At 53.0% G+C, this 13,805-nt stretch overlaps 1 protein-coding gene across 1 annotated transcript; it reads right to left on the bottom strand.

The window, feature by feature from the left end:
- Positions 1–1,032: 1,032 nt before the first annotated feature.
- Positions 1,033–7,105, bottom strand: MCL1 (MCL1 apoptosis regulator, BCL2 family member). Its single transcript, XM_087913941.1, has 3 exons — positions 6,429–7,105; positions 4,429–4,676; positions 1,033–3,975 (listed from the first exon to the last, which is right to left on the bottom strand). Exons 1-3 carry the CDS (start codon positions 7,063–7,065, stop codon positions 3,859–3,861), a joined length of 1,002 nt encoding a protein of 333 aa, XP_087770067.1. The 5' UTR covers positions 7,066–7,105; the 3' UTR covers positions 1,033–3,858.
- Positions 7,106–13,805: the final 6,700 nt, after the last annotated feature.

Raw genomic sequence — 13,805 nt, forward strand, 5'->3', positions numbered from 1 at the left:
GCTCGACTCCACCCCGTCTCTGTTTTGGATCTGTGCTAGGAAAGCCAGAACGAGAACTGGGGATTTTAAGCAGGTGGTTCATTTAGTGCCAAAGCCCCAACTTTCCTCTGGCTTAATTAAATCATGGGGAGTGGAAAGAACAAACCTGTGACGTCAACAACAACAACAACGCTTAATTACACTTCACTTGCAGAGATTAAGGAGGGTGGGTATTTTAACAGCAAAGCTCTATTCAAAATCCCAGGGACCAGTTTATGAAATAAAAAACACTGTTCAGCTTTTTGGGGAGGCCTAACAGAATCTTTCCAACAATCAATCGCTCTTGATTTTTCCAAGAAACTCTTCTTCAGTGACTCCTTTGCACCATGTGACCAAATTATTTAAGCCTCATTCAAAGCGTTTGGCTCCACTGTACTTTAGCTAGTCCCGAATGATTTGTTCTTTCTGAAGTTTGTTTATTTTCTCAACCCTAAAATAAGACACCAGTTCTTCCCTTTGGTTTTGCTGGCTGCCAATGACGTTTTTTTTCCCCTTTCCATTCACACCTTGAGAGCAGAGGCTTCTACAGTGAATTGGGTGTGTGAGCACGTGAAAAGCAGAAAGGGGAAATGGCTATCTTGCACTTGTTGCTGGACTTCCTTAATCTGGCTTCTTTCTATTCATGAGGATGAATGCCGCCCGCCCACGATTGCTTCAGTTAAACCTTTCTGAGTTGTAGAGCGAGCACTCTTTAGTTTTTTGCCTAGAAGCTGAACCAAGGACGAAGCCCGCTGGCATCCTCTCAAGGGATGGGCAATTCTGTGATCTGCTTTTTTTGAAGTAGGACCTTTGCTCGAAAAAGGCACAGCATCACACCCGACAGTGATTTCCAACACACCCATCTACTTATTGCAAAACTGAGAAATTTATAAAGATCAGGTTAGAGGAAAAGGCACGAGTCCATCAGTTACACCAAGGAGTAATACAAGCTTTTTTGGGGGTGGGGGGTGGGGTGGGGGGGAGAGTTCAAAGAACCTCATTGGATTAAGAGTCTACTAATACATGAACTTTTTATGGTCAATTCCCAAAAGAACATTTGCAATATTCAGACAAATACATTCCTCTGCTTCGTCAAAGCAGGACATTCTAAGACAGGGAAGCCTGCCCAATGTATATAACATTACTGACAAGTTGAACAGTCAAGGGTTAAATTAATTTAATCCGGGTGAACATTCAAGCACATAATATATTAAACACTTCATTGCTAGATTGCAAAACAGTGATTCTGCCTGGGAGGAATGTGGGCAGGGTGGGAGGAATCAGTGAGGCCTCCGTGTTGCTGGCACACTTGGGCTTTGTTGGAAGTCAAGGTCTTCAGAATAAACATGTCTCTGGCTTTCGCTACACGCAACCCTTGTTCCCTTCTTTCCTACCACAAAAAGAGAAGTTAAAGCCCAGTGGCCTAGCAGCCAAAGAGGACCTGGGATGAAAAGACAACTCCCAGGGTTTGTGACTGGTTCTTCTGATCTGCCAAGAAATCAAAAGGAATCCAGGCTCGGGGGGCCTATTGCAGCCACTGGGGTTTGAGTCAAGGGTTTGAGTCAAGAGGAGGAAAGCGGACAGGCTAACCCAATCGGGTCTCACTTGGAATCGGTTTGCTCGTGTGAAAATGGGGAACCTCAGGCACTGCCTGTTTGGTTGGACAGAAAAACCCCAGCTAGCTGACTCTCTCTCTCTCTCTCTCTCTCTCACACACACACACACACAGGGCACCAGTGTTTATAAACAGAACCTTAGAGAAGTGCCATTTTTGCATATTTCTAAGGAAAAACTTTGCATACTCTGCCAATAAACCCCCACACGAGGCATTGCAATAGGCCAATTCTATTAGCCCTATGAAAATACTTCCCTATAGCCTGGTCTCAATTTTTTCCTTCTAAACCACATTTCTGGGTCCTGGAGTCAGATAGAAGGGAGCAACTTAATCTGTGTGAAATGTTTTGATTTCCTTGCACATCACTGTGACACCTTTGTAATCACCTCAAGTGCGCCCAGACCAGCAATTTGGAAAAAGGAAGGGCAAGCCACAGATCAGACAAGCCCCAGGACCCGAGCCAGAATTCAGGCCACCCTGAATGAAGAAAGAAGGTTTAGTCCCGTCCCTGAATCTGGCTGGTTCTCGTTCTGTTCTAAAAGTGATCTCCAGCCCTGCCTCTCCATAGAAAAAAGCCAGTCCAGGATTTTAAGCCTCATCTGCCAACGAATTGCCTGGCAACGTTAAAGGGGGACAAAAAAAAAGAACAAGGGACAATCATTCAGCCACAAAGCGAAAACAAACACTTCAGGTTTCTGTATTAACAGAAGGACCTCCTCCCATTGAGAGAATCACTGAATGGGTTTTATTAGACAGTTTATGTAAACAAGCAGGTCTTCCAGCACCGCACCAAGATTTTTACCTCTGCCGTTATTTGGGCTAGAGCAGGGGTGTCCAACCCTGGCCACTTTGCGGACTTCAACTCCCCCAGAATTCCCCAGCTAGTTGAAGCCCATGGTTATTAAAGTGGTCATGGTTGGATACTCCTGGTCTAGACTGATGCACAGTGAAAACTAAAAGCAATTCTGGACTGCAAATTAAAACTCCTGCTCTTATTAACTGAAGCCATTCTCCTGAATAAAAGGAAAAAGGAAAAAAATCAAAGACAACGCAGCTTATGAACTGTTTCATCCCCAAGGGTTCAGAAAAGGCCGTCAGGCATCCTCCGGAAACACCCAGGCTGAAAGATCTGGAGGGCACCCAGGAAGCTGCCCACAGACTAGAATGTGTGTGTGTGTTCGTGTACCACAGGATCTCACACTGCTAATTCACACAACTTTTTTTTGTTTTCTTACAGGATAAATGACATTCATGTGCAAGTTTAGCTTTTTTTTTTTTTAAAGGAACCTTTAAACTCAACTTGAGAATCAAAAAATAAAGCAGGGCGATGGAAAGCCCCCCAAAGGCTCCTTTTCTTCCCAAGAGGGGTTTTCAAAATACTTTGCTACTTTAACCTGGTCGCTGCAGTCACATCGAGAACCTTGTTAACTTGGATACAAAGGTTTTCTGAAATGCCCAGTATATGCTGATGGGGGAGAGCGGGGATGAATCAAGAGTCATCAAATCCAAACTGAATGTTTGGTTTTTTTTAAAAAAAAACACCCTCTTTGCAATCTTTCTGCAGGTTTCGTGGGTCCCAAATGGTACTGATCACGGTTGCAGACGGAGCTCGGCTGCAGGGAGCAGCTAGGTGTGATTCAAGAGGGGAGGGCGCACGCTTAATGGCAGTGTAACGCTTTCAAAAGGAGGGCAGTGGAAAGAAAGGTGGGAAAATTTAAAAAAAAAAAATACAGTCAGCCCTTTAGAATGCGATGTGTTGATGAGCGGCTGAAGGACGCCTTTTCTCTCCTTTCCCAGAGATCACCCAGAAGTCTTTAAGGACGAGGCTGGGCCCAAACACCCCTTCGGGCCCAGCGTTATTCTCCAAAAGACAGGAGGGCACGACTGTGCAAACGGATCACTCACTGCTCAGTGCATCCAACGGCCCGATGCCGCCAGTCCAAGCACCCCTCCTCCTGCACCAGGGCTTCAGTCCTCCTCGCTTCGTGGGAGTGAAGCAGAGGGCGCACGTTTCTTCCCTTGGGAAAAGCGACTTCCATTGGTAAGACATCCTTGCTGGGTGACCTTCTATCCCGGACAGTTCATAGCAATCCTTCTTCTTGGGGCGTTCCAGCTGTCCTGCTTCCCGCTTGGCAGGAGGAGGAGAACAGCTCAGTTTTCTACTCACAGCAGGAACCGAGTAGTCCAAAGCTAAGCTCCACTCGGGAGAGCCCCCCTGTTTTGGCTCACCGGATCAAGTAAGCCAAGCTCGCTCCTAGGCCAGCCACGCCCGCAAAAGCCACCAGAATGTTTCTGATGCTGCCTTCCAGGTCCTCTACATGGAAGAATTTAACAAAGCCCTCCTAAAAGAAAGAACGGCACCGTTAATGGCTGTGAGACAGGCAGCAACAGCAGCACCTGGCAGCTTTAGAAAATGCCCAGGAAGCAAGCAAAGCGCGGGAAGAGAGAAGTGGATTCCAGAATAGGACCTCTATCTCAAACCCCTTCAGAGGAGAACTTAAGTCCTTATCGTAAAAAAACCCCAGGAGGCCACCCCTCTAGAACCCCTCCTGGGGGAACAGGAAGATGGGTCATGCAATCTCTGCCTCTACAAGTCAAGGAAAACAAGCTCACGTTTTGATCCTGAGTTAACACGAGGGAGGCCCCCATCATCCAGGAGTTTAAGCGTTATTGTTTTGTCTGGACAACTAGCCTTAAGCACAGCGGACGTTTCCACTCCTCCCCCATTCCCAGGTCTGTCAAAAGGAGGAACAAACTAGCAAGAAAACCTCCCAAAGGCCAGGAATCTCACTCACCCAGGCGTTGTGATGCAGCAGCCACTCTCTCTTCTCTGTCACCAGCACCTCCGTGATGATCTCCGCCAAAGTGCTGATGCCGCTTTCTTGATTTATGCTCTTCAAGTGTTTGGCAACAAAGGCACCAAAAGAAATGAGAGTCACAATTCGCCCCCAGTTTGTTATGCCATCGTTGAAAACCTGCGTTGCAACTTCCGACATAAGCTTCAAGTCATCCGCTTTGTCGATCTGCACTTTCCTCAGCATTCCTGAATTAAGAAGGGAAGGAAGGACTTTAGGCAAAGCACCACAGAAGGTCAAAGAGGGGACAAACGTATCCTGGTTTTGTCTGGTCATTTCCTGCAAATGGGGGGAGGGGGACCTCAGAATCATGGTCACTGCTGCTACAGTTCATCCAAACAGCAACTAGAACTAAAAGGAAACAGCAATTTTGCGCAGAATATTTAACTCAGGCCCAGTGATTTCCCAAGCAAAGCAGGATGCAACTTGCAATTCAGACTGCTTAGTGGTGCCACGTAAGAGGCAAAGGCAGAACTGGATTCCCCAGTTGATCTCAAAGCTTCAGGAAGTTTGAATTCAGGTGAGGAGAATCCCTGCGGTATCGTGGATTATTCAGAAGGCTTTAAGCCTCCCAGGAAGGCAGGTGCTGATGAAATCGGCTACCAGGGAATTCAATGAATCAGCCAAATACTATTGTACGACAGGAGTGGAAGCCCTTCCTCTGCCTGTTCTGTGTCACGGTCCTCCGCTTCAAAGCACGAGGGCCCAGGATGTCCCACACTGTACATCAGCCTGGAAACCCCTCAGCAACCATCCCATTTATTATCAAGAAAACTCAAAAGCTGGCAAACTTTAAACACTTTGCTAGAATCACTCCAAAGGTGAAGCACAACCAAAGGAAGTTTAAAAAAAACTGGCTAGCTAGAGAAGCTTCTGGTGTGTGTTTTTTTAAAACAAACACCACCCTGTTTACAATGAGCTATTTTTCGCTTGCTGGGCCCAGCAGGATACGAGCCACTGATAAAGCTAATCTATAATGAGATTTTTTTTTTCATCTCTGCCTGCCTGCAAGGTTGCCCCCCCCTCCCCCACAGTACAAAGTGCAGTTTCCTTTCTGCTGCAGCCTGATACTTTCACAATGACTGCTTGCAGCAAAAACAAGGGGGGGGGGGCAGAGAAGGGAAGCAGAGAAGGAAAGAGAGAAGCCAGGCTGCCCTGCTGCAGCCCCGGCCACACACAGCTTCCCAGCCATCCGGGTGGGCTCCACCAGAGTTGCAGCTGCCTTCCAGCCAATCCAGACCAAGAGCCTCTTCATCTCTCCCCAGCAGAGGGCAAACGGGGAGGGGGGGGGAGAAGGACCCTGAATATCAGAAAGTCTATTTTACATCCCTTCCTGCCTATCTTGCATCCTCTCAGTCCTCCCTTGCTAGCAGCCTTTTCAAAAGAATGCATTGCCGTTTTTTAAAACAATATTTGCACCCCTCTCAATCCCATCCCCAATCCTCCCTCCTTGCTGCCCTTTTGTTGGGGGGGAGGGGGCTAACTAGACTAGCCTTCTATTGCAGTTTGATGCTTTTTCGGGATGGAGGAACCCCCTTTTTTTTCAGGGTGGGGTAGACCAACCCTCTGGGTGCATGGCACTTTCTCAATAGTTGCCCCCTCCCCAAATCCCATCCTCAATACTCCTTGCTTGCTGTCCTTTTTTTTGGGGGGTTTACTAGACCACTCTGTTTGCATTGCAGTTTCTCAATATTTGCTTCCCTTTGGGTGGGGGCTAAGTAGACTAGACTTCTGTTTATGTTGCAGTTTAATATTCGCACCCCTGCAATCCCATGGTGGGGGCGAACTAGGCCCATCCTGCTTGCAGGGCACTTCCTCAGTATTTGCACGCATCCGCTGCGAGGGGGAGACCCCCTCTTGGACTACAAGCCCCATCAGGAGCACCAATGCAGCACTAAGGGGGGGGGAGTACCGGGGAAGGGGGGGGGTTAGCCGCCCACCTTGGAAGGCCAGCTGGTGCTTCTCCATGATGTCGTCGCAGACCCTCCGCAACGTCTCCAGGGCCCGAGCCGCCGTCTCCGCCTCGGCGGGGCAGGGACCGAAGCGGCCCAGCAGGCCCTGCAGGAACTTCCCGCCGCCGCAGCCGTCCTGCTTGGGGGGCTCCTGGTCGGCCGCCTCTCGCAGGTACGAGGCCACCAGCTGCAGCGTCACCTGGCGCAGCGGGTCCCCGGGCGACGGCGGGGCGGAGGAAGAGGAAGAGGCGGCGGAAGGCTCCGCTCCGGTCTCCGCCTCGGGCTCGCAGCCGTCCAGCTCCTCTTCGGGGGTCGCCGGCGGCGCCTCCTGGCCAATCAGCGCGCGCGCGGCCGCGTCCGGGGGCCCAATCAGCGAGAGGGGCCCTGCGCGCGACCCTCCGCCAATCAGCGCTCGAGGCCCCTCAGCGCAGCCGGCGGGAGGCCAGCACAGCCCCCCGCTCAGGGCTCCTCGAACGCCGCCGGGGAGGAGAGCCAGGCTGCCCTCGCCTCCTCCTCCGCCGCCTCCTCCGCCGCCGCCGCCTCCGCCTCCGGGGGACTGAGGGGCGGCCGGTGCCAATCCTGGGGAGCCGCCGCAATAGAGCACCATCGTCTTCTTGTTGAACATGGCGGCCGGCCTCGAGTGACGGCTTCGTCCTGAGGAGGGGAGTGGCACGCGCACGGAGCGCCCGTTATAAATGCCGCCCGCGCGTTGACGTCAACGGGCGACGCCGGCGGAAGGGGCGGGGCCACGCAGACGAAGAGGCGATTGGAGCGAGAGGAGAGAGCGAAGGAAGGGCGGGGGCTCCTCCTGGGTTGAGGGAGGGGGGAAAGGGGAAAATTCTGGGTAGCCAATCAGAGACGGGCTCGGATTTCCCCCTTTCATCTTCCCAGCCAGGATGGACGGGCGCATTTTGGCTTTGGGAAAAGGGGGAGGCGGGGGGAGAAAGAAAAGAATGGAAGCGTCCTGCGGGACCTCGGAGGGGAAGCAAAAGGGGACGGGGGAGCGTCCTGGATTGACCCCGACTCCCCCTCCTCGCCAAGGGAGGGGGGGTCGGTCTCCTCCGGACTAGCCCAGGGCTGTCCAAGCTTGGCCGCTTTTAAGACCGGTTGGAGTTCAAGTCCCAGGATTCCCCAGCGGGCCACACAGGAGGAATTCTGGGAGTTGAAGTCCACCGGCCTTAAAAGAGGCCAAACTTGGACAGCCCTGGGCTAGATGCTCTTGGGGAGTCCCCCCTCCTCCTGCAAGGCAGAGGTCTGGGGTCCCCCCTCCGTTCCACCCTGAATCCTCCAGGCCAGTTTTGGATCTGGGTTAATGCTGGCTGGCAAATGCCCCCCCGCCCCACCCCGAATATGCCCCACAAAGTACCCTGACGAGAGCCACCCCTTCCTGCGGGATGGACATCAAGCCGAACCTCAAATCAGCCAAAAGATGATGGGTGTTGTAGTCCCACTTTAGGCATGAATGCCAGCTGGGTGACCTCTGAGCCAATTCCCTCTCTCCTGGCCCAGCCCACCTCCCAGGGCTGTTGTGGTTAAGGAAAACAGGAGGAAGGGGGTACTGGATACGTTCGCTGCCTGATTTACAGGAAAAACAAAAGAGGATAGCAATAAATAACCATTCTTGAGTAGAATTCAGCAGAAACGGCCCTGCCTGGCTGGCAAAAGGAAAAGCTCAGCATCTTTCTGCAGCATAACAGGATGTCCGACGCAGCCTCAGGGCAAATGACAGATTTCAAAAGTTTGTGCAATCCCCACGCAGCAGCTGACTCCTTCGCAGGGACCCAGGGCTGACCAGCCCACAAATAGGATCACCCCCCACCGTGACATCACCGGGGCAAATGTTCCCCAGACGAAGCCGTTTGGGGTTGTCTAGACCAACCCACGCGGAGGGAGGCCTGGGTTTGGCCAAGGATAACGAGAATGAAATCACCCCTTCCAAAGCCTTAGGGACCAGGGACGGCGTTTGGCCCATTTCAAACCTCGGTAAAGAAAAGCAGGTTTCAAAAAAAAAACTGCTTAAAAGTAGTGTTTTTTCCTTCCCCGAATGACGTTATGGGAAAATGTATTTTTAAAGGTTTACATCAAAAGAGCGTCAACAAAAAAAAAACTCAAAAAAGGCCTGACCCAAACCATCCTCCCCACACTGAGCCAAAGCAGACCGATTTTTGCCCTGAAAGACAGGCGCCGGTGGTCTGCCTCATATATGTGAGGCGGTCTCTTCCTCGCCTGTTTTCCTGGAGACCCCCCAGCCTTTAAAGAAAGAAGGGGCTTGTATTCTGCAGAGGTGGGATTAATTTTTACAGAGGTCCCTGTGTTTCTCTTGTAAACCAGCCAGAGTCTTTGAAAACAGCGTCATGTTAAGTCACTGAAAATTCCCTCCCTTCACTAAAGCCATTTCCACTGATGGGAAAAGGAAAAATACAAACTGGAGAGAAAATGGAATTTTAAAAGTGAAATCCTGAGCACACAGGCCCATCTCTGTTCAAAGTCCACCCACTCACCCTCCCCCCCCCCCGACTCAGAACAGGGAGCCAACCTGGTTACCCGACCTACATCCCCATTACATAATCCCGTAGCGACCAATCCCTGGAGGTGATGTAAGAAATCTATGGTGACGGAGGACTTAAGAAAGAGGAAGAAAACAGCTTCAGGAAAAGTACATCTTGTCTTCAGATGTCAGCAATACAACGTCCCAGCCCTAAAACCGCTGACACGGTGCCCAAAACAGTGTCAATCACGCACCGAGGATAACTCTCAGTTCACCCAAACGTCAGCACACCACACCACCGACATTTATTAAGGACACAACCCCAAAGGCCAAAAACCGCACGAGTTTTGTTTTTGTTTTTAAAGAAAGAAACTTGACGGGACGATTCTTGGGTTTCGTCAGAATGGGGTGGCCCAAGTTTCTAGTCCTCATTTCTTCAATGGGAAAAAAAAAAAAGATCACCTTTACCGTCAATCTTGCTTTGCTCTACGGCTTTTGGCAGGATTTGAAAGCTGGGGGCGGGGGGGGGGCTTTCCGTAACAAGCCCACCGCCCCTGGTGTTTTTCCTGGCCGGACTGTCCCCACCTTCTCCTCCTCTGCCACATCAAAGGGGTGAGTGGGTGGGGTGAGAGAAGCGACTTTCCAAAAGAGGTCCTGCCCCAGATTTCTCACCAAGAGAGCCCCCAAGGGGACTTCCCCCTGTGGCCCTGGTGTTAAAAGTCAAGAGAGGAGGGATCCAGAAGTAGAAGACTTTAGACCAGGAGTTGGGTCCAACCTTGGCCCCTTTCAAAGACAGGTGGACTTCAACTCCCAGAATCCCCCAGCCAGCCACACTGGCTGGGGAATTCTGGGAGTTGAAGTCCACCTGTCTTTGAAAGGGGCCAAGGTGGGACATCCTTGTTTTAGACCAAAGAAACACCAAGATGCCAGTGTTTCTTTAGCCCAGAATCCTCCGCTATGTCCGCCTGACCTCCGTTCCAGCTTCTCACCTGAGATTTGGGCAAAGGGTTAGGCGGACAATCGAGGGACGGAGACCTGGCAATATTCCGACCTCTCAGTCTTACTGAACGAGCTGCCGACACAGATGAAAAAAACTTTTCTCAGGGGATCAATTCGGGCCGAAATCAAATCCACAAGAAAGCCGGGACTCTGCCCCCAAAGATGGGAGAACCATGCAAGTCGGCCAGGGCAGCCGTGCATCGTGGGAATCCGAGTGCTCCGGATCAAAGAAGCAACAGCATTCAGACTTATATTCTAAGTGGTTTACAGAGTCAGCCTCTTGCCAGCCCCAACCATCTGGGTCCTCCTCATTTGACCCACCTCGGAAGGACGGAAGGCTGAGTCAACCTTGAGCCTGGTGGGATCTGAACCACCAAATTGTAGGCGGCTGGCAGTCAGCAGAAGTAGTTTGTAGTGCTGCACCCCAGAGGCTAGGGGGTGTAGAAGAAGAAGTAGTTTGCAACTGCACCCCAGAGGCTCCTAATATGCTAAGCAGGAGCAATTTAGGGCTGCCCTGAAGGAGGGGGGAGAGGAAGGCAGGCCGATCAGCCTAAACCCAGGAGCCCTTTCCTCCCCTCTTCCGGCCAGACTGTGTGCCCGGCACCCCTTCCAGCAAGCGTCCCCTCTGGCCTCTGACCCTCCACCCGCAAAGGAACCGCCAAGTGGTGCCCTGAAGCCAGGTAAACAGCCCAGCCCCAGGAGGCACCTGGGGGAAAAGGAAAACAGCAATTAAAACCTTCCAAAGCAAACAAGCCAGGTTGATACTGAAAACACGGGTGGCCGGCCGAGCCCAGCTAAGAAAACACAAACCTTGGAGGGGATTTTCAGAGGAGATTTTGGGAGGGGAGCCTGAGCGTCCCTCGATGGGACACTTTGGCAGGCTCCCCAGGAAAGCACACACACACACACACACCCCAGCAAGCTCCGAATTTGCACCGGGGTGGGGTGGGTGTGTTGGGGAAGGGGCTTTGGCCCAGCCCCGGCAGCAAACAAACCCAGCAGTCCAGCCCTTCCCACAATGCTCTGGGGCTCCTCTCCCTTCCCCGCTTGCCATTCCCACGCTTTGCAATGATCTCAACCTTTGGAAATGCAGAGGGGGGGGCCGTCCAAGTCCGGGCTGGGTTCCTCCCCCTCTTGATCTGCGAGTGGGTGAACTGGAAGGCCTCGTCCACCCCCCCATGGCCGAGGAGGGAACGGCACGGCCAGCAAGCCCCCTTCACACAAGGCCATGGCCTGCGCCCCCCCAATTCCTCTTCCTCTGAGTAGACGTCAACGCCCTGAATGGCTCCGCCTGGGGGATTCTGGGAGTTGAAGTCCATACGTTTCCAAGTGGGGGGGGCCAAGTGGGGAGACTCCACCCTGGAGGCAGGGGTTAAAATTAAGATAGAAGCAGGTATTTAATGACGGAAGCCAGCGAAACGTACACCCGGCTGTGCCACCCTCTAACCTTGGATTTGTCGAGTTAGCCAGAGAGCAAACCAGGCTTCGCACAACTCGCTAAGCCTCCAAGCCACGTTTGGCGAACCACAGTGGTTCGCACAAATGCCCGAAGTGAAAAGCAACCCAGTAAACCACGTTAGCACCAGCTAACCGGGATCGGCGCCCCCCCCAAAAGAGGCCACACAACAGACATCGGAATCCTGGGTTGAAACAAGGGTTATTTTTTATTGTCAAAAGGGTTTGTCACTCCAATGTCCACACCTGGTCTTCCCCCCGCTTTCTTTGTCACAGCCCACCAGCCACCCTGGGAATTGCTGGTCGCCAAAGCCAGAGCACACATCCCTCCCTGCCCGCCTTGTCAAGCAGCAGCTCTGAAGCACCCAGCTTGGTTTGCGGGAAGGAGGAAGAGGAGGGCAGAGGGGGCACCCCTGATTTGGAAGCTGGGAGAGAGAGGGGGAGAATTATGTGTGCACGGTCATATTTTGTTGGGGGTTTGCAATTTGTTTTTGGTTTTCTTAGAAAAAGCAAGCACCAGAAGGATGAAGACAATGAAAATATATATATATATATGTGAGAGAGACAGACTTGGGTCCTATTTACAGTATGGCTGGGACAGACGGCCGGCTCGGGGGGCTCCGCTCTGCGGGGGTCTCGAAGCACCACAGGGCTTCGGAGGAAGCAGCTGCGCCTTTGGGCATAAATAGCGGGAAGCAGAGACCCTACTCGGTGCCCCCACGGACCACCCAGCAGGATGTGGGGGGAGGCTGATCAAGGGGACCCTCTTCCGTGTTGCGACCCACCGAGCTCCGTGGCAGAGAGGGGACGCTCCCACTTCCAAAACGCAGGATTTTTATTCTCTTTGGGAGAGAAAGCGAGGAACGCAGACGGAGGACAGAGAGCGGGGAAGGGCGGCCGGCGGACCTCAAGAGGACCCCTGCTCTGGTTGTTCCTCGCCCAGCCCCTCGGATAACCTCCAATTTTTTTCTCGCAACCTCCCTGGAGACCACACACACACACACACACACCCAAATAGCCAGGCCGGCCCCAAGATGGGCTCTTGGGAAGGCCCCCCCCGGAGCTCCCCAAATTCCAAAGGGTTGGGGGGGGGACACTAAGCGAGGGGACCTGCTTTCTAATCTAACAGAGTTGGAAGGGACCTTGGAGGTCATTCCCTTGGGCTGCCCAGAGGATCCTGCGGTCGGTTCATCCCTTTGATTTCTGCATCCAGCCGTCTTAATTGACAACTGGGGTGGGCGGGGGGGGGGGGAGGAGAATTCCCTCTTCAAAGTTGTAGGTTTCTCTCTTTATTCCGCTGATCGAAGGGAAAACACTGTTGGAATCATCCTGGGTGCTTTAAGTTAGGGGTGTCCAGCCTTGGCCACTTTTAAGACGGGTGGACTTTAACTCCCAGAATTCCGCAGCTGGCTGAGGGATCCCGGGAGCCGAAGCCCCCCGTCTTTATCAAGTGGCGGAAATGGGATGCCCCTGCTGTAAATACTCCTCTTTTTTAAAGGCAGGCAAAGATCATCTCCCCGTCGCGAATCGAAGGCGGTGCGTTTCACTAAGCCAAACCTCCGGTCATCCCTCAGCGCCTCCCCTTCAGAATTCGGACTCCTTAGCTCCCCACGGCGTCGGCCCTTCCTCCTGCTTTGACCCGCCATCCGCTGGGCATCCGCTGCCTCCGGGGCTCCCAAGGGCTGAGTTTCCGAGGGGGGCGTGGGCCAGGCGCCCGCCCTTGAGACAAGACCGGCCAGCCGTTGGCCAGGCAGCACGAGCAGCCGGCCGAGCGCCCATGATCCACTCCCAAGACGATTCCCCCAGATCTCTTTTTCCCGTCCCGAGAGGATTTCACATCCCGCGTCTCTTTCCAAAAGGGCTCCTCCACGCAGGCATGTTTACACCACGTCGGAAGATCCGCACCCCCCTGGTCTGAGAGGCCGTGGCAAACAGCGGAGAGGAAGGGGCGAGCCCTTTCAAATCCGGCCAGGTGCCTGGACTTGAGGCCTGGGAGGGCTTGACCCGAAGGCACGTCCTGGTTTCTGTCAACCAGGGGCCTTCAGGGCTTCGCTGCAGATCCAGGGGAGGTCGGACCTGGCAGCCGGCATCGGACGACGTTCCCGGGAAGAGCTTCTAAGTCTGGAAGACGTTTCTGCCTGTAAGCTCCGAGCCCTGCTAAACAGCTTCTCCAGGGCCTTGGAAGGGCCCTGCCTCTCCCTCAACCGGCTTTCTAGAAGGGGAAGCACAACCCCGAGTTGTTGAGATTCTGCCCGCAAAGCCCTCTTCCCTCAAGGTGAGGCGGCTCGTGGGCGTTTCGGATCGCTGGAGGCCGTGCAGCCCGTGGTTGTTGCGGATGGGTCTCGTCGTCCTAACGGCACGGAGCCACCATTTTGACTCCGCACCGGCCTCTTTCGGCTCCCCTTTGTAGCCTTCCTGCCCCT

Source organism: Pseudonaja textilis, chromosome 16 (assembly GCF_049901715.1).
Source record: "Pseudonaja textilis isolate UNSWEBS1 chromosome 16, rPseTex1.2, whole genome shotgun sequence".
Taxonomy (NCBI): Eukaryota; Metazoa; Chordata; class Lepidosauria; order Squamata; family Elapidae; genus Pseudonaja; species Pseudonaja textilis.